The following is a 20,031-nucleotide window of genomic DNA, read 5'->3' as shown; positions in this document are numbered from 1 at the left end:
CTGCTTTTACGCCAAACATAACGTCTCCCATTGTTACCAAAAAGTTCGATTTTGGTCTCATCTGACCAGAACACCCTTTTCCACATGTTGGGTGTGTCTCCCAGGTGGCTTGGGGCAAACTTTAAACAACACTTTTTTATGGATATCTTTAAGAAATGTCTTCCTTCTTGCCACTCTTCCATAAAGGCCAGATTTGTGCAGTATACGACTGATTGTTGTCCTCTGGACAGATTCTCCCACCTCAGCTGTAAACCTCTGCAGTTCATCCAGAGTGATGATGGGCCTCTTGGCTGCATCTCTGATCAGTTTCTCCTTTTATGAGCCAAAAGTTTAGGGGGGCGGCCCGATCTTGGTAGATTGTGTCCCAATGAAGTCTGAAATGTGGAAAAAGGTCACAAAGTTCAAGGGGGCCGAATAGTTTTGCAAGCCACTGTATTTGGGTTAGGAAATTGTGGGAAAAGGAAATCAACTACTCATATTCCTTCCAACCTATTTTTTTTCACTTATTATAAGACTAGCAAACTTCAGATTGAAAAATAGTTGTTTTTTTTCTTTTATTGTCAGTCAATCTGATCTCCTGTCTCCACATATCACAGTAGTTTTCAATCACACTCTCATTTTGAGTCTCCGTAGTCTGTATTCATCCTTGTGTTTTTAGCACGTGTTTTTTCAGTCGTACAACTCAATACAGCAACATCTAGTGGTCAAATAAATACTGTTCCTTTAAATAAGAACACATATCTTTAAAAGGTGGATCCCGCTTCTATCATATAATGCTTTGCCAGACGTAAAATCAAACAACCATATTTTATATCTGCACTTCTGACATCACTTTTCACAGAAAGAATCTTACAATGACAGCTATACTATATTTTAATCTCTCCCTGTATAGTTGTTTACTTTTCACGGTAACCCCAATTCACGGATTTTCATTGTGCATCGTGGTCTGCATTCTAACTAGCTAAAGAGTTTCCCGCCCTTTTTCTGTCTGTGACTGCATGTGCGTCAATAACATTGCGGTCTAAGTTGTACGCACTGTAAAAAAGCTTGATGGACCTACATTAGTTACATTACATAGGCGCAAATCTTTTTTAAATTTCTCTAAAAGCCATCATGTCAGCAAAAAGTTCTGGACGGACAAAACCAGTGAAAGGCAGAGGAAAATACTTTCTATTGCCAACAAAGTTGGACCATTCCACATGCTAAAGGAAGGTATGGTAGATTTCCATAATGTCTACATGATGGGGACCAAATATCACCTGAAGTAAAAATGTCGTGTCCAGAAATCATTTCCGCCCCTTAGTGCAATAGGCTATAGTACAACAGCAAGATTATTTTAAAAATCATAATTTGACAGTTCAAAAAAGTTCAAAAAATATGTCAATTTTATTTGTTGAACAAACATTTAAGCCTTTAAATAGTGCTTGTTATTTGGTTTCAATGTGTAATACAAGAGTATTTAAAAATAATGATAACTGTTTCCACTTTTGCAAATTTTGACAATCCTATATCCTTTTTGGAACACAACCCCTTCAGATAACGAGATATTACTGTAAAACAGGGGTCTCCAACGTAGTGCCCCTAAGGGCCGCAGTGGTGCCCCCTTAGGGCAGCTGTGGTGCCCGTGAACCTGTTCTGAAAATAGCTCATTGTGATTTTCAAGTAAAATCATCTTTTTAGTGGTTGATTGAGTCTATTTAACTCCACTTCTAATATTTGACCAGCTAATAACATAGTAATAACATGATGAGTCCTTGTTTAAGAAATGCATAAAAAACGGGTGCCCTTTGCACTAATGAGTAACACAATGTACCTCTTAGCTTGAAAAATGGTGACCACTGCTGTAAAGTATATTTTTTAAAATATTTTTGCTATTTCTGATAAGATACAATATGGATGCAAAAACAGACCTAAAGTCTAGATTTTTGCTTTTAATATGGCCAAAGTGTCAAAACAAAACAAGGCAAACAGAACAGATATAGACGTACTTGTTTGTGATAGATTGTAATTATCACTATATTTATTTCTATTTTCCCATCTGTGATGTTTGTTCCGGTCCTTAGCGGCGTGGGCTTCAGCTTTATCTTCTCTTGGGTTTTGATGGGCTTGGTGACTGTTATCTTCCTGGTGGGCGGCAATGTGGAGAAGCTGGTGTGCGAACCCTACCAGACCAAGGAGATCTTCAAGGTCAGTCATCTAGCGACCGATCGTCCGTCACTGTCCTTTAAACGCTCTTGCCACTGCACTTCAGGTGGTAGATGCTCCCTACCTGGTGAACTCTGAGTGGAGGAACTTCATCCCGGGCTACTTGTACAACGACTCAGAGCTGGAACTCACAGCAGAAAGCTTTTACAGGTGAAAAGATTTGTTTTCTTTATTTTTATTTTTTTGTTATATTTTTGTCGTAGCAAGAAGTAAGCAAGAGAAACCATGTTCAGAACAGTTCGTGTTCACTGTTCCATTCATGTTTCCAAAGTGAAATGTTTAAAAAAAACTGTTAACACAGGCAACTAAACTATCTTTTTTTTCTAGTCAGCAACTATATCTGATTTCTTCTTTCTTCTTTTTTTAGAGCATTAGAATGTTTTCATCAGAACTTTTCTTGTAAAAATCTGATGATGCCCATCAGCGTCCCCCGGGTAAATTGAATTTGAGACCCCTGCTTTAGAGGCTATTTATTGTTTAGTAGTTCTTCTTATTATTTTTTAAGAGCTGTCTACCATAAAAATAATAAAAATCCAATCAAATTAACACTAATAATCCAAAAGTATCCTGAGAGGGTTCCGCGTGTCTCGTACGTTTTGTACGCTAGGTGGCAGTAAAGGCTATAATTAACATTCCCACTTTGTTTCTGTCAGCACTTGCAAAGAAAACAAGGGCATCTACTCGGCCCTGCGCCTGGATAAAGTTTTCAACGTCTCGTCTTTCCTCAACACTACTATGGTCAGTGAACGCAACACGAGCACTCCACTTTGTAAATTTACTTTTAAATATTTTATTGATGTCGAAACATGCCGGCCGAGGGGATTGACTTTGATTTTATAATAATGTTTTAGCTTTGAAAAAACATAATGCTAAAAGACGATAAATTAAACTGCTTATGAGATCCGAGTATGGCAATTTCAATTCAATAATCATTTAAAAATGTTTTGTGCTAGTTTTAGTTAAATCAGAAGATTTTTTTCTTTGTTGTTGTTGCTGTTGTTGTTGTTATTGTTATTTTTTATTCAAGCACAGCACAAAAACAACAACATCAACCACTATTTAACAAAAGGAAATAAACAAACAACTGTACAATAAAAAAATGTAATACATAAACATGTGCCCAAAAGGGTGTAGGCTGAATGCCTACCCTTATTCCATTATTTTCTTGCAGGGAAAACATTCAAAAACAAAAAAAACGTACCCCACTAAAGGGAAACTAAAATAAATATTATATTAAATAAATGTAATTTAACTAAAAATGAGAGAGAATTAAATTTTTAAAAACATGCAATTCAAAGGACTTATGTAAAAACACATTTTTGAAAAATTCAGTTACTTTCATATTTATTATTTAAACACTACTAAATTCTTTATATGAGAACGAAAATATATTTTAGATCAATTGCATATTCAAATGAATACACACAGAACTGTCTCTTAAAATTGGAATATTCTGATAAAGTTCTTAATTTCCTTTTACGATTTAAAAAAAAAGTATTTTATTGTTTTAATATAGCCGATTATGGCATAGACTCAAATATCCTATGTTAAAACAATAGGATATTATGAAAACGTATACTAGAAGCCTGTTCAACTAATTGACAATATCACAATAACATATTTATTTTTAAATTGCCTTGCAGAAAAAAAGATACATTATCACAATATTCAAATTTTCCAAGACAGTCCTGCATATAAATTAAAGATGGATATATGAAAAAAATTAAACTTTGAAATGATTGTATACAATTAGAATAAATTACATTCCAGAACATATAAGTACGACATGTTAAAGTAAAAAATAATGCTGATATTAAAATATTACCTGAAAGTTACTTCTTCATACTTACCTAAAAATATTAGTTAATGGTTTTAGAAAAATACCTTTCTAATTTTATGATTTTAATTTTAAGATTCAGAATGATCACATTTTTATTTTCAAGTGACTTATAAATGTTCTGCAACTGTTCCTTAAAGTGGTACACCCGACATTGTTTATTCTATGTAATTTGTATGTATTTCTCTTCATTGTGGAAAAACAATTCCCTACTTTAGCTTTTGTTTTGTTTATGATGGACTGGTTCTGTCTTTAGTTTCCAAAGGACATGGTGACCCTATTGAGCAACTTGAAAATTGACCTCAGAGGAATCATCTTGCTAGAAGCCGAGGGCAAGCAGAATCTTCTAGATTTCTCCGAGGCGGGCCTATCAGAAACCAACTACGCAGATTATCTAGAAGAGGTCAGGCCTGGGATGCCAGATTACATTAAACTCTTGTCATTGGCAAAAAGTGCTTGTTTGGGCAACGGATCTCAAAGTTCATTTTTACTAATCGACGTGGAACTAAAATACTGATATTTCTCACCCGCAGGTCAACAAAGGCGTCACTGTGGTGGACCTGCTTGCGTTCGCCAGGGAACTCGAGGCCCAGACAGACTTGATGGTATTTAACTCCATCACTTCATTTCGATTATTTATGTTTAATATGCCTCTGTTAGAGCAACACAAGTTCTTGGACTCGGGCATATTATTCAGTTTAATTTTATATTCATTGAATTGTATGAAATATCCATCCATCCATCCATTATCTGCACCGCTTATCATCAGTAGGGTCACAAGGGTGCTGGAGCTCATCCCAGCTATCTTCGGGCAGTGGGCAGGGGACACCCTGAACTAGTTACCAGGCAGTCGGAGGGCACACAGAGACAGACAACTCACTCGCTCTTTCACACCTAGGGACAATTTGGACCGGTCAATTAACCTGACATGCTTGTTTTTGGGAATGTGGGAGGAAACCGGAGTGCCCGGAAGAAACCCATGCAGGCATGGGGAGAACATGCAAACAAGTTGCGGTCGCTAGACTTGACCCCAGAACCTCAGTACCGTTGGGGCTGCGCACTAACCACCCAGCCGCTCGATGACCGTTTTCGGATGAATATTTATGTTTCTGGCAGCTTGTAATCTGCAGAATATTAATTTATTTTTGATGCTGTTTTTGTTCAGCCTTTCTCTGAGCGCCCTCTTGCGGTTTATTGTAAAAATAACATGTGAAATGATATAATACTGTGTTAACAATTTCACACATAAGTCGCACCGGAGTATACTTATAAGTTGCACCCCCGGCCAAACAATGAAAAAAACTGCAATTTATAGTCCGGAATATAAGGTACTCAATATTAACATAACTGGGTTTTCCCCCCTTTCTTACTTTGCCTGCTATTAAAATCATTTATATATGATTATTTAGAAGGATGGCACCACAGATGAGTGGTTAGTGCGTCTGTTCTGTTCTGAGGTCATGGGTTTGACCAGCCTTCCTGTGCAGAGTTTGCATGTTCTCCCTGTGCTTGCCTGGGTTCCTTCAGGTGTTTTGGTTACCTACCACATTCCAAAAACATGCATGTCAGATTAATTGGCCGGTCCAAATTGTCCCTAGGAGTGAATGAGCATGTGAGTTGTCTGTCTCTGTGTGCCCTGCGACTGGGATGGGCTCCAGCACACCCGCGACCCTACTGAGTATACGTGGTGCAGATAACGGATGGATGGATGATTAACCAGAACTCTATTATGTGTTTGTGTGATCCAGCCTCGAAGTCGTCTGCAAACGTCTCTGAAAGGTCACGCGGGCACATTGCGTCAAATCCACAGCCAACAAGTGGTGCCCATGCAGCAAGCTATGGTAACGATACCTACAGATGCCACGCTCACTCTTTCACTTTCTTCTTTTTTTGTAGTTTTCAAGACCACTCATTGTGCTTTAAATTAACCGTATCTTTCAAGAAGTTATGATATTTGTACCAATGTACTTTTTTATGCTTTTTTTTTTACTTCCGACGTCCAGAAATATGTTAGGGCCAGGGTAAGCCCTCACTCAAGCGTGTCCGTTTCGTGTTTCCGTTGTTGTCATTTTGTGGTGGCCATTTTTCAAGGTGGTGAAAGTAGCATGGCAGTTAGCAATGAATATCACTAGTAGTAGCAATGACACATGTATCGTTGTTAGTGTGTTTGTTTGGTGATTTTGTGCTTGGCAGAGGTAATACAGATGATATTGCTTTAACCAGGTTGCTGACGAAAATGTATCTTGTTTTAAAGGATACAGTCACACTGTCTCCTGTGTATGTTTGAGTGTGTGTAATGTGCAAAGCAATGATTGCCATCTCCATAATCACGTTTTGATGGTGCAAGTCATTGTTTTGGCCACCAGGGGAAAGTATAATGCATGCTTTGCTATGCAAAGCTTGTAAAATGGAACACCAAAAAGCTGCAAATGTATTAAATGACTACTGAGTAGAAACAACCCTTTTTTTTAATTTGTTGCTAATGTTTTTCTTAAAACTTATGTGTTTTTCCAATTACAGTAATGATGCTAGGTTTAGCATTGAGTATTAGCGTAAATCTAGTGAGATTAATTTCATGTCAGGTGTATCTTTGTCAGGAAACACTTTTTGAAGTCTTGGCATTAAAGGACTTTGCGGCCAAAATGCCAAAGTGCATCCGCTGACTATCAACAGTTTGACATTTTGTTTTCTTTCTCTTTGAAAGTGAAGGTCGCATATTTTATTTATATGTCAAAACCACCAGGTTTCTTCAAGTAGCGGCCTTCCTCCGTCATTGATTTTAAATTTGAAAATGGATGCTCAACTTTAAAGTGTTTTTCATTTGGAGCACAATCTTTCTGCATGTGTGTTGCGACAAACCCTTGAGTGCGTATTGTAGAATTGTGGAGAGGCAGGTGTCCCTCAAGGGTCGATGCTTAGCCCCTGCTTTTTTGTGATTTTGTTTTCTTTCCCTCTTAAGAGCTCCCTAAACCAGAGCATGAGGTTTCTTGAGAGAACTGCTACAGACCTGCCGGTAAGTCAACCAAAAAAAACATTCACACAACAAAACAATGTTTAATGTACCTCAAAATGAGAGACTGACTATACGTTAACATAACACCCTTTGAGCTAAACGAGCAATCTACAAGTTAAAGAAGCAACCAACAAGCTAATATAGCAACACAACAAACTAACATATCAGTTTGTACACTAATGTAGTAGGCTATGCTTTTGCATTCCAGCCTTAAAACTACCTTTAAAGCATGTAAAATTAAGAAACCAACAAAGGGATTAAATTGCACCTCAAATATGGCAGCCTTTACGCTCACACAAAGTCTTCAAGCTAACATAGCAGCCTATAATCTAATATGTTACCCTTTACCCTTTACATTGCAGAATGTACTATGAAGTAACCAACAATAAAATAACATTGCACTTTAAATGTAGTAGCCTAATATTCTAACTGCAAGCCTCTAATCTAATTTTACATCCCTTGAGCTAACAATGCTGCCTATAAGATAGCGTTGACTCCTATAAGCTAACATTGCAGCTCATATAAGTACGTAAAAGTCTATTAGCTAATATCGCAGCCTTTGCATAAAATCACAGTCTAAAAACTACCAAACAGTCTATCAACAAATGTAGCAGCCTATAAGCTATAGTTGGGGTTTATAAACTAATACAGCAACCCACATACAGTATTAACTTTGCAGCCCATGAACTATCTGCATCCTAAAGGCTAACGTTAAAGCGTGGAAGATTATGTCACAGCTTCTACACTAATGGCACTGTCTATAAGCTAAAGTCACAGTCTATATACAAAACTAGCAGTTTATACACCAGAGGTCGCCAACCTTTTTTTAAGATGAGAGCTACTTTTTCTTCCCAATTAGCACCCTCCCAAAAAAATACTAGAAAATCACTCTGACCCTGCACTGGTGATATATTTTCAAAACAATTGTGCTCAGGGGGAACCTTGGTGCCTGCAGGCACCACATTGGAGACCCATGTCACATGCTAATCTAGGGGTCTAGCTAATATTTATAATTTTTAAGATAAATTTGCAGTTTATGAGCTAACCTCGAAGTCTATAACCTTAACCTGCAGTTTATAAAATAAAAAGGTGCAGTCTATAAACTATAAGCTATGAGGGCCTGGAGAGGGATGAGCGCCACCAGGCTGTACTTGCCCAAGACACACCACAGGAAATGTGGTGCCCCTCGTGGTTAAGGGATCCAACCATCTATAAACTAAGATTTTCTTTTACAAGATAAGTCGTATCCAAGATACAACTGGATCAGCCTATGAGCTAAGATGCTAATGTTCATTTAAATTTCCTTTCAACAAAACCAGCATTTATAAACCTACACAAATAAAACACATGAACACAGAACTGAATGTTTTGCTTCTCATTCACAGAACAAAGTCTTAGCCATAATCGATGCCATCAACGCAGCCCAGTATCTCATCACCCAGAATGCAACACAGCTTATAAACCAGGTGCAGACACAAGAATCATTACAAGATATTTGGTATTTTACATTAATTTAATTCCTGATTTCATCCAACTCAGGAAAGTGCAAACTACACGTCAACTTTAGTGGGTTATTTCCATCAATACGTGGAGTGGGTCAAGATGTCTGTAAGTCACAATACTGTAGCAACAAATAACAACGTTCCAATTCTGCTATTGTATAATGTTACGTTGTGTGCTTGTGTGGCTTTGCAAAGATTGCCATGGAGGTGGCGCCGTGCAAGCCTTTCAGCAACGTGCTGGACACGGTGGAAATCTTTACCTGCAGCTTTATGGTGGACTCTATGGTATCTAACAAAATAATTTGACTTAATTGTTTTATTTTGAAAAAGATGAAGCTGTATTTTTAATAATTCAAATGTTTTATGAGAATGTGGCTCACAGAGTTAAAGAGATTTATGACAACATTTGTGCTAACTTTAAACATGTTATTGATTATAGAATGTCTTCTGGATGGGCCTGGGCTGCAGCACGCTCTTCCTCATACCAAGCATCGTGTTCGCCATCAAACTCGCCAAGTTCTACAGGAGGATGGACACAGAAGACGTTTATGACGAGTAAGTGCGCTTGTGGTTTTTTGCCTTTCAGTTTTTCTCTTCAACACACTGCAACACTAGATGAAAGCTGTATTTCACACTGCGAAAAATAAAGAAATATGTGTCTTTCAAGCTTTACTTGAACTCTCTTGTTATGGTTGTTTGCATTACCATTGAAATCAAGGATGGACAAAGACGTGGAAAAATAACATGTATGTTGTATACAGTATGTATATAAAGAGCCAGAGAGGGAGCGACAGAGCGAGGGAAGGAAAGGGGAGAAAAAAGAGAGAGAGAGAGAAAGAGAGAGAGGCAAATATGCAGAGAAAGAGAGAGAGAGAGAAAGGCAGAGAGAGGTAGAGAGGCAAAGAGAGGCACAGAGAGGTAGAGAGGCAAAGAGAGGCACAGAGAGGTAGAGAGGCAAAAGGATGCACAGAGAGAGAGAAAAGGGCAGAGAGAGGCAGAGAAAGAGAGAAAGAGGATGAGAGAGGGAGGCAAGGGCCAGGGGAAGGACCAGGGAGAGAGCCAGGAAGAGATGAGGAGAGAGAGAGGGTGGGGCTGAGATAGGGGAAAGAGAGAGAGTGGTAGCGTGAGAAAGGGAAGGAGCTTGAGAGAGAGGGAGGGTAAAAAAAAAAATAAGAAGAAATGGGATAAGCGGTACGGCTAATGAGATGAGATGAGATGAGATATTGAGAAGATGTGAAAATGTGAAAAATTCCATATATTAAGAAGTATTTAATGAGTATACTTTTTTATTTTTTTAAAAATTGTTTTATCCATAATTAAATGTCCTGTCAGAACACTCACACATGATCTTAATATGATTATAAAATAATGGAAATAATTTTTCCTACTTGAAGTAAACATTAGTCCATTTCTGCAACCAAATAGTCAAGTCAAGTCACATCATGTTTATTTGTATAGCGCTTAATCACAAAGAGTCTCAAAGGGCTGCACAGATCAAAGACTATTGCAAACTACTATCACGAGGGTTTCACGCACAGCTCAAAATGAGGTTTAAATGTATTTCTTTTTGGCGTCTTGTTTGGCGCTAACTCTCTTCTGCTTTTTTACTCCTCCTTTCCGTTAGTTCCTCCGTTTCTGGGACTTGGCATTTCACTTTGTGATAACCGTTTCTACTCTTTCCATAGTCCAGCTCATTGTACTTTCTATTTCAGTTTTTTTATTTATTTGGGAATCATCACATCCTGTTTCGTCTATTTCTGGGCACTCGACACTTTAACAGCTTTTGTAATTTGTGGGTGGGGGGCGGGCTACTTCATGGTGCATAATTCATTTTTGTTTGTTTTTGTTTACTGTGCTTAAAACACCCATTATGATTCTTTTTTACTTTTGTTAACACACTCACAGTGTTTACTCTGGCAAATTCTTGGTGCTTTTATCTGAGGTGCAAAGTGTCCCTTCGCTTTTATCGAAGGGCTCTCGCAGTTTGTGACCTCACAAACGCTCGCTGTGCTGTTGCCGACCCCCGAAAAGAGCCGCCTGTGCCAAAACCATCAAAATAAAATACAAGCATGCCCGCCATGTTCCACTCGGCATCTTTCACCCGTTTTGTTTTGTATGCACTGTCTTTGTTTTCAGTATGGAAAGTGGTAATAATGGTTATCATAGCGAGCCCCCGCCAGGCGTCCCAAACCCCCCACTGGACAGGTAAAGAAAAGCGATTGTTGCTCGTCTGAGTGCATGCGGTTTGGTGGAGGGAGCATGCGTGCACGCCAAAACACACATAAATGCATAAAAAACACAAATGCGCTCATAACGCTGAACCAGGACTTATTACCCTGTCGCTCATCTTTAACAGGAGCGTACAGTCGTACGTCTTTATACGAGCACAAACACAAGAATTTACAAGTTTTCTTTCTTGCTATACAAAGGGAAATACAGTACTCGAGCAGTCCCTGAGCCTACTTCTGGAGACCGCCTACTGCCACCATCAACTCATTCAGTTTGCACATGCAAACTACGACAAGCAAAATATAGAAAATGGTACTTTAAAGTGTTTGTGTGTTTATTCATTTAAAGTTACAGATAGAATAGAATAGAAAATACCTTTATTGTCATTGTTACAACATGGGATATATTGTGACAATGAAATTGGACGTGGCACTCCAGGTCCACATTTTACAGTGAGGATAAGGAAAACAAAGAGATAAAGGAACAAAGAAGATGTTTTAACTGTCTTTGTTGTATAGGCTTTGTTTCCTCCGGAGGGGGTGTGTGTGAGGGGGTAAGGGACAGACAGAGATGGGCGGATCCAACTAGATGTTTGATCTTACTGTACACACGGTTCAGTGTTTTTTCCATAATTGCTCAGTCCACGTGTTGAATGGATTTGGGAAGTACAGTCCTTAAACATGCCCGATTAAAGTCGCCGGCGACAATAAAAGCTCCGTCGGGGTGTGCAAGCTGCTATTTATTGATAGCAGCGGGCAGGAGATTTAACGCTATGCTAACGTTAGCATCCGGTGGAACGTTAGCATCCGGTGGAACGTAAACAGCAAGCACAATGACCACAGTTAGCTCTCTCGGTAGATAGAAGGGTCTACACGATACTGCTAGATACTCTATATCATCAATAGTTTCTCAAACATGTACATATCAACCTCCGCCAATTGCTCCCCATTTTAATAATTAAAAAATCTTCCTTATTAGGCGATAATAAACATTAAAACACAATGCAACATCTATTTTCTGACAGCAAGATAGACAATATAGAACACCACATATAATATGAGTAATCTACGATGACGTTGTTGTCTGCTACCAGTGACCGAGATGAAATGAGCAAGTTGGGATTGGTCTTTAAAAAATACATTTAATTACTTAATAAAAAATCCTGTGTTTAAACATTTGTACTGCGTACACAATTTGAAATTATCAAAGCATTAATAAAATTCTGGGATAACATAAGTTGACAGGAATACAATCTCTGTCAGTCCTCCTCGCAAATGACTTCTTTAAATCATTATATTTTAGTAATTTGAAAAATAGTTTATATTCAATTTGGGAATTTATTTTTGCTTTTCTTGTTTGTTTTATTATATTTTTAGATATTATATATTTTAGGTATCTAAATATTTTTTTGTGGGGGTGTTGTTTTGACGTTTTTTGTTTTATATATTTATCTTTTTTTTTTAATATAATATTATCCATTTTAGTAACTTAAAAAAAATTGTGTTTAATTTTTAAGAATTATTTTTATTTTTATTTTTTCTCAAAATACTGTACATTATAATAAATTAAAAATATATATTTTTAGGGGGGAACTATCTTGCATTTTTCTTTGTTTTAATCGAGGTTTTTTCAAGTACTATACGTTTTTTATAATTTAAAAGAAAAGTATTTTTTATTTATTTTGGGGAATCACTAGGACTTATTTTCTTTATTTTAATGTTTATTTTTTAATGTTAGATGTTTCGATTATTTTAAAATATTGTGTGTTTTATTTGGGGAAATGTTTGTATATTTATGAATTTGTATTTTTTTCTTACGTTACAGTGAACCCTCGCTCCAATTTTTACAGTCGAGCTACTTTATTAATTTGCATCATACATTGTGTTCTGCATTCTGATTGGATAAATAGACCCATCGCTTTCACTTCACATTGATCTAATTATTATTAAACAGTACAGTAATGTTTATCAAAAATGTTTATACTGTGCTTGTATTTCTTAAACAAATGCTTGAGCCTGGAAAATAGGGTTTTCGTTATCGATTGCAGTGTATTTAAATGTATAATAATTATGATCAAACATATAAAGGTTTCAACTTTGTAGATTGTGTTACTATTACTATAACGTAACTCCTGCAAAAATGAGGCATTAACAGTATTTGTGAAAAATTGGATAAATTAACATAGGTCCTCTGCATTTTTCTTGGTTTCCTTTTGATTTCTGTTTGCTCAAATAGCATTAGCATCTAACAGCACATTTATTCGTGTTAGTTTGGAGTAATTGCCTTTTTGAAGGAAGTATGCAGCTTTTGTATTGCTCTATCCAGCACTTACATCCATGTGGGTTAGGCTATACACCAGCATTTGTGTCTGTTTTCATTTTCCTCCCCGTTCAATTTAACTGACTAATGAAGTACGAAGTTTCACCCAGAAGCTAATGTAGTCTGCATCCGAGGTTTTTTTTTTTTTATTGTTTGTTTTTTTCAAAACGTGTCTAGCCAGAGGCTGAGCTGTACTGTGTTTGTTTAGTAAACTGGGATCATCCATGTGCAACAGTGCAAGTAATACTAATTAGTTCATATTTAAAAAAAAACACATTTGAATACATGTTAAATCTCTACTCCATACAAATACAAGAAACAAAAAACATACGGTTCTTAGAAAACTGCTTGTTGGCTTTTAATGTTTTCTGATTTTTCATTTTGATGGTTACTAACATCCTGCAGCGCACAAACTAAGTGCGCCACCAAATCTTCTCGTCTCCTTTCGTTTAGAGTCAGCCAAAGTCCGCTGAATGTGCACCTCATCATTTTGTTTCCAGAGAGGCAAGCATGGCAAAAAGCTTGGGATTAGTGTGCTTGTGTCCTTTTTAATCCCACAAAAAAAAAGAAAATAACTGCATGGGTTTTTTGTACTTACCGTGTGAATATTTAACACTAACTTCAAGGCGGAGAACAAGATGTGTACTGTATTTATTTAGTGTATAAGGGGCATCCCTAATTTTTAATTAGAATTGGGTATAAAATTGTGTTGCCCTTTACTCAACTCAAACTTTGTGGTTGAATGCAACGGGAATAGATCCTGGGTCACGGTGGTGAGAGCACCAAATTCTAACCACTGGAGCACTTATGGTATAGATGACAACTGACAGTGGTTTTGATCTCATTATAACATTATTTTTACTCACGTTACCAGAGATAAATTATTTGTTGTTATTATGTTGTGTGTTTCACATGTTACAATGACAGTAGAAGAGTTAAATTATATTCTTCTATTTAATTCTAAGCATTTCAGGTGACAGATTTATTGTCATTATAACATGTAAAATGCACAATAACGTTAACGTTTGTCCTTGGTACCGTGACTAAAGAGAGTGTGATAATGATAGCAAATCCAATGCCTTTTCATATTTTATATATATAAAAAGTGGTCCTTTGGGTAGAATTCAGGGTTCTCACTGCTGGCACGCGGCTGCTAAACCAGTTACAACTATTGTTGTGCGATAATTTGGTAAAACCTTGTGTATAACACCCAAAATTTGAGTTATTTTTAGAAACTACTGTGTTACACACAAATAAATACGGTAAATAGCAATGTACAGTGGTACTTCTACTCAGGAATGTCTCAACAAATGAAAGTTTCAGGTTACGAAGTACCTAAACGGGAAAATATTGCCTCTAGTTACGAAAAAGTACAGTACGTGCTGCTATTCGCCACTCCCAAATTTCCCTAACTACCCTACATTAAGAAACTGGCTATCGCCAGGCAACCAGTACGCATGGATGTCACAGACAAGGAGGAAGAGAGTTTCCGTAAACACGCAGCCATCATTCGATCAGCCCAAATTAAAGACATTTTACGAACTCACTAATGGTAGTAAAGTACTCCCAGACAAAGTCAGTCTATCGCTACATCTGCCTCATTCATTGCCGACGGATTGTCAAAAGCAGACGTCATTGGATCAGTTTTCAATAAACGCAAAAAGTAGAAATAAGATTTTTATTAATTCCTTTATTTTTCGTTTTTTAACAAAATATGCCTCTCGTTTTACTTTTATTTTGCGGAGATCTCATTTTAAGATATATTTGTTTCATGTTCTCATGCTCTTATATGATTTATTAAAAAATATGATATTGTACTGGTGCGTGGTTTGGAACGAATTAGCGCATTTACATACAAAATGCGTCTCTATTTAGAAGGTTTTCAGGTTACGAAGCTACTCAGAGATCAAATCTAATTCATAAGTAGAAGTACCCCTGTATTGCAAGTAATCATAAGACAGCCAGGAAGCGTGGTCAAAATGAGAATTACATTAGGTTGTTCAATTCAATTGACGCCTATAAAAAATGGTTTCCATGTTTTGCTCTCCAAACTGAACTTTTTGATTTGATCTCACTTTTTATTCAGTTTTTCCTTCCTTGTCTCGCTGCTAATGTTTTTGTTTTGTGCCAGCATCCCAACGTACGATACCGTGAACAGGTTCCCGCGAGCCTCGGCTCCTCCGAGGCACATCGACTGGTGACCCGAGAGCTCCCGTTTACTCGTGGTGCCCGTCAGGTACTTTGGGCGTGTCTGCTGTCGCCTTTTTTGTTACTTATTACATCTTTCAGCCAGGATTGGCCTTTTCCTCTTCCATTATCGTTGCATCTACACAAATATAATTTCTCTCTGAAAACAAAATGAAGTTTTGCATGCAAGTTTTGCATATTTTTCAATTCGATCTGTGTATCAGTACAGACGCTCCCCTACTTACGAACATTCGAGTTACAGAAAACGGTCGATACGAACATTTTTTTCGGGATGTCGAAAAATATCTGGACATTGCTGTAAGTTAGATTTTGTATTGTGTGCACCTTTTTCCGAGTACTGGATATTACTGTAGTGGTTATTTCCGCCGCTACCGGCATGTGGCGCTATGAGAGGTCGCACAGCATCCACCCAAAGAAGAAATCCACTACCTCTTCCTAATTTGTGTGTAAACATTCTATACTGTATCTCCAGCGCGCTAAGAACTTTGACATTTATATTGTTTAATATCTCGTGCATCCATTCAATATGGTTGGTGTAAAGTGTAAAGAAGAGGCGAGCCATTTCATTTGAAATGAAAGTCGAATATGGAAGCTTGATGCTGTTGAGAAAATGGTTGGATCACCTTTTTTCAGCCACTTTTTACCACAGAGGAGGAAGTAGCCTAACTCTTGAAGCCCATCTTCCAAAAATAAGTTAAACTTAACTTTTTTTTATCTTTATAGAGCATATTATTTTCTTAAATGTAAATTTTTTAGTATAACAATACAGGTTACTTATACAAGCCTTAAACATACTCATATAAACCTTAAACATACAAAATATAGCACTGAAGCAACTTACGAACAAATTTAACTTTTGAACGATCGTAGTATGGGAGCGTCTACATTGGCTTATTTTGGTACATCTGTTACTTTGGCCTTTTGACTTGTATCTTTGCCCAGCAAAAATACTTTTTTGTTTAATTTGCTAAAGTGTCAAACTGACACAGTGTAGCGCCGTCTTCTGCCAAGGAGGACTTACACAATGGCAATTTTTTTTTTTTCCTTAATTGTTGTGACTGGTATCCGCACTAACACCTAAAATATGGCAAGCATTTACACACACTGATAAATTGTAGTTTTCAATAAGTGAAGTGTAGAGAGGAACAGTCAGATTTACAAGCACAAGACTTTACATCTAATTCATCATTTAATTGGCAGAAAGCAATATATAAATTGTAGAATAGAAAGAAAAATTGTATTGTCTTAAATCCATGCACTGCTCCATTTAAATAAAAGCATAAACAGATAAGTAAACAATTATAAAATAAAATCTGGATGGCTTGACCTGCTAAAAACATTTCAATACTGTCACTAATTGTATTTTTTGAGGCTGTTGTGTGCAGCAAACCAGAATCCTTGGTCTCACTATCGCCCACTGTCATGAGGCAAGAGAACTGTGTGCCTCACTCTGCATATTCAGAGGCTCAGCACAGTAAAACATTACATCCTTTTTCATTCATAATATTCACAACATAATGTGAAAATTCTTCAATTTTAAAAAGAGGTAATCCAAAAATCATGAGGAGTTTACATTCTTTTACTGATCCGGCCTGCCTCATAACAGAAATTCTGGATCCGGCCCCAGAGTCAAACTGAGTTTGACATTCCTGATTTAATATATATTTATTTATATATTTCCACCATGACAAGTGAGGCACAACTTCCCTGACTGCACGTTACTGTTTTAACTCATTCCCTCAAAACATTTCCCCACCATACTTATCAAAGATTTTTTTTCCATTTTTTTAAGCTCTGCAGTAAAAAAAGCCGAGTTTTTGTTGTTTTTTCAGGTCCTTTTTTTCATAGCATGCATTTATTGTCCCCTTGAAATCCAATTTGAATTGTTAATTTTCTCATTTGTCTTCTCCATCACAATTTAAAACTCTAAAATTGTATTTTTCTCCCCTCTAAATGTCCTTTCATGTGCTAATAATAATTTCTCGTTTCATCGAACTAACCCTAATTATTTGTTTAAGCTTCTTCTAGGCTGTTGCTTTCCTTGCAAACGACATCATGGTGTGAAGCGTCCTCGTCATCATCATTCTGATTTGCTTTTAATGTCAACGTTGATGTTGTTTATTTTGTTTCGCTTGTATATTTTTTCCTATATGACTTGCTGCTTTGTTGTGAGCCTCACGGAGCCAGAGGGGCCATTTTGCACGGCCAATATGTAAATCTCCTCATGATGCATGCGGATTGGCGCAGCATCGTTTATTTGCGGCTGCCATTTAACGTCCTAAAGACAAACGAGAACACATGCACCCCTGGCTAAACGATGGCGTTTTTATGTTGATGTATTGAATTTCCCAGAAACGTAGCTCAAGCCTCACAAAACCAAATGAAAATGATTTAGGTGCATTGTTCTGAACCAGAACCGGATCAGGACCCAAACGCGTGACGTTCTCACACAAGCCTTTTATTTTACGGGAAATGGGGAGTCATGCACGTTAGGCAGCAGTCTGGCGTGGAAAGGCAGGAAGCCAGGGACCGACAAAATCGATTCCAATTGCCCGAGTTGATATCCGACGGATGGGGTCGACACCGGACAGGACGGGAAAGACAGGATAGATAATGAATCAGGATATCGAAAATAAACAGGACAACTAGACGGGAAGGAAAACGGGAGAAAATAATAAACAGGACAAAAATAGATTGTAGCAAAACTGGAAACCGAAATTAATCAGGACAAAATAAATGGGACCAATACTGGACAGGAAATACCAACAGGACCAAGTCAAAACCCACGACTTGCAGGGCAGAAGTTTGATGACGGGCTGACAAAAGGAGAGTGACAGGACTGGGTTTACATAGCAGGGAAGCCAATCTTTCAACGAGCCGCAGCTGGCGCCACACGGGCGGGGCCAATTGGGCGCTATGGCAACCGTGACATGCATATGTTATTTTGTGTTTCTTTTTCTATTTTTTTTCAGCTCTGCAGTAATAAAAGCTGAGTTTTTGTTGTGTTTTGGGTTCTTTTTTTATTTATTTTACCTTTAAATTCAAATATGAATTGTTATTTTCTAAATAACAAAAACTCAGTGTTTATTACTGCAGAGGGGAACAAATAGAAAAAGAAACACAAATAATTTTATTGTTTTACTAAAAAGAAACATCAAATGGGAAGATGTATGTATAGAACGTAGTAAATCTTTTTTTTTAGAAGAATTCTCTTCAACATTTTTTTTTCTAGATGAATACTAGTAATGGGATATACATACAAAAGTAACTCCTTGTTTAACCATATGGGATGGCATTACTTGGAGAAAATCCAAATATTGAATATTTTTTATGACGATATATTATAACCGTAAATAATATTTTTAAATCCCTATTTTTAAACATTAAATATAAAGTTATTTAATAAGCTGATTCTTTGCACAAGAAGAATGTTGTGAAAAATTAAGAATCAATCCAATGGCTATAGAGCTGTAATCCCTCGCTACATAATACTTAGCAGCCTCAGTGCATTTCTGTTTGAAAAATGATCTGCGATCTATTATACCTGATCACAAATTGTGCCGGCAGAATGCGTTAGTGTCTTGGCCGCTCTTTTTTCCCTTTCGGTCCATCAAAAAATTGAACTGCAATCATGCGGTCTCAATCCATTATTCCCAATCTCACTTTACCACGAGCAGGGACTGGCAGAGCGGACTTTTGTCAGGTCTGGCGTCTTTTTTTGCTGTTGTTCTTATCTAAAATGAACTTCACTGTTGCGACCGTGGTCCATTATCTTTAACCTCATATTGCTGCACGCGGTGAATGGCAGAAGTCACTTTTTTTGGGAATGCGAAATGCAGGGTTGTCGCTGAAATTTATCATCCCCGGTCGACTATTGCCAGGAGCAGGGGCCAGCAGAGCGCAACTATTTTTCTTTTAGGGATACTGAAAGTTTTTTTGTGGCCTGCCTAAAATAACTGCACTCTTTGGATGCGATCCATTACCCCCAGACAATTATTGCTGATTGCATGAGCCAAGAGAGAAAATTTGTGTCATTCCTGACAGTTCTCTTTTATTTATTTTTTTCACATAATATGAACAGCACCAGGCAGCACGGCGGCGCAGTGGTTAGCGCGTGTGCGGCACAGTTCTGAGGTCGTGGGAACCTCCTGCGTGGGTTTAAATCCAGCTCCCGGCCTTACTGTGCGGAGTTTGTATTTTCTCCCCGTGCTTGCATGGGTTTCCTCCGGGCACTCCGGTTTCCTCCCACATTCCAAAGACATACATTTCAGGTGAATCGGCTGGTCCAAATTGTCCCTAGGTGTGACTGAGCGAGTGAGTTGTCTGTCCCCGTATGCCCTGCGACTGGCTGACAACCAGTTCAGGGTGTCCCCTGCCCAATGCCCGAGGATTGCTGGGACGGGCTCCAGCACCCCCGCGACCCTACTGAGGATGAGCGGTGCAGCTGATGAGATGAGATGAACAGCACCCATGTGGTCGCAATCCATTATACCAAAGCGGAGACCACAGAAGGCACTTTTGTTGGAAGGTCTTCCGTTCCAGCCCGCCTAAAGTGAAATGCACGGCTGTGGGCCTGATCCATTATCCTCGGGCAACTGTTGCTGAGAGCGAGGGCCGGCAGAGTGCTTCTTTTTTTTTGGTCCGTGCTGCTGGAGCGTGCCATTGTGTAGAATGTACGATTCTGTTTGCCTGCTATCCATTATCTACAGTAACTATTG

The 20,031-nt window shown here is 37.8% G+C and overlaps 1 protein-coding gene across 12 annotated transcripts in view; it reads left to right on the top strand.

Moving 5' to 3' along the window:
• prom1a (prominin 1a) overlaps positions 1 to 20,031 on the top strand; it is an 87,343-nt gene that overhangs the window by 62,160 nt on the left and 5,152 nt on the right. For 5 of the 12 annotated variants that reach the window (XR_015851247.1, XR_015851246.1, XR_015851245.1 and 2 more), the window contains 14 exons: positions 2,064 to 2,187; positions 2,252 to 2,355; positions 2,859 to 2,943; positions 4,299 to 4,445; positions 4,576 to 4,647; positions 5,791 to 5,883; positions 6,046 to 6,063; positions 7,002 to 7,055; positions 8,441 to 8,521; positions 8,595 to 8,663; positions 8,753 to 8,842; positions 8,997 to 9,112; positions 10,694 to 10,762; positions 15,237 to 15,341. Coding sequence is in view for 5 of the 12 variants with exons in the window: in XM_088343249.1 (XP_088199375.1) it covers positions 2,064 to 2,187; positions 2,252 to 2,355; positions 2,859 to 2,943; positions 4,299 to 4,445; positions 4,576 to 4,647; positions 5,791 to 5,883; positions 6,046 to 6,063; positions 7,002 to 7,055; positions 8,441 to 8,521; positions 8,595 to 8,663; positions 8,753 to 8,842; positions 8,997 to 9,112; positions 10,694 to 10,762; positions 15,237 to 15,306 (1,192 nt within the window). In the remaining 7 variants the exon portion in view is untranslated. The other 7 variants (XR_015851248.1, XR_015851244.1, XR_015851249.1 and 4 more) reach the window with 6 other exon arrangements.

This window comes from Urocampus carinirostris, chromosome 9 (genome assembly GCF_059441175.1).
Source record: "Urocampus carinirostris isolate Australia breed hairy pipefish chromosome 9, RoL_Ucar_1.0, whole genome shotgun sequence".
In the NCBI taxonomy this organism is placed as follows: Eukaryota; Metazoa; Chordata; class Actinopteri; order Syngnathiformes; family Syngnathidae; genus Urocampus; species Urocampus carinirostris.
This window is presented reverse-complemented; position numbering and strand designations above follow the sequence as displayed.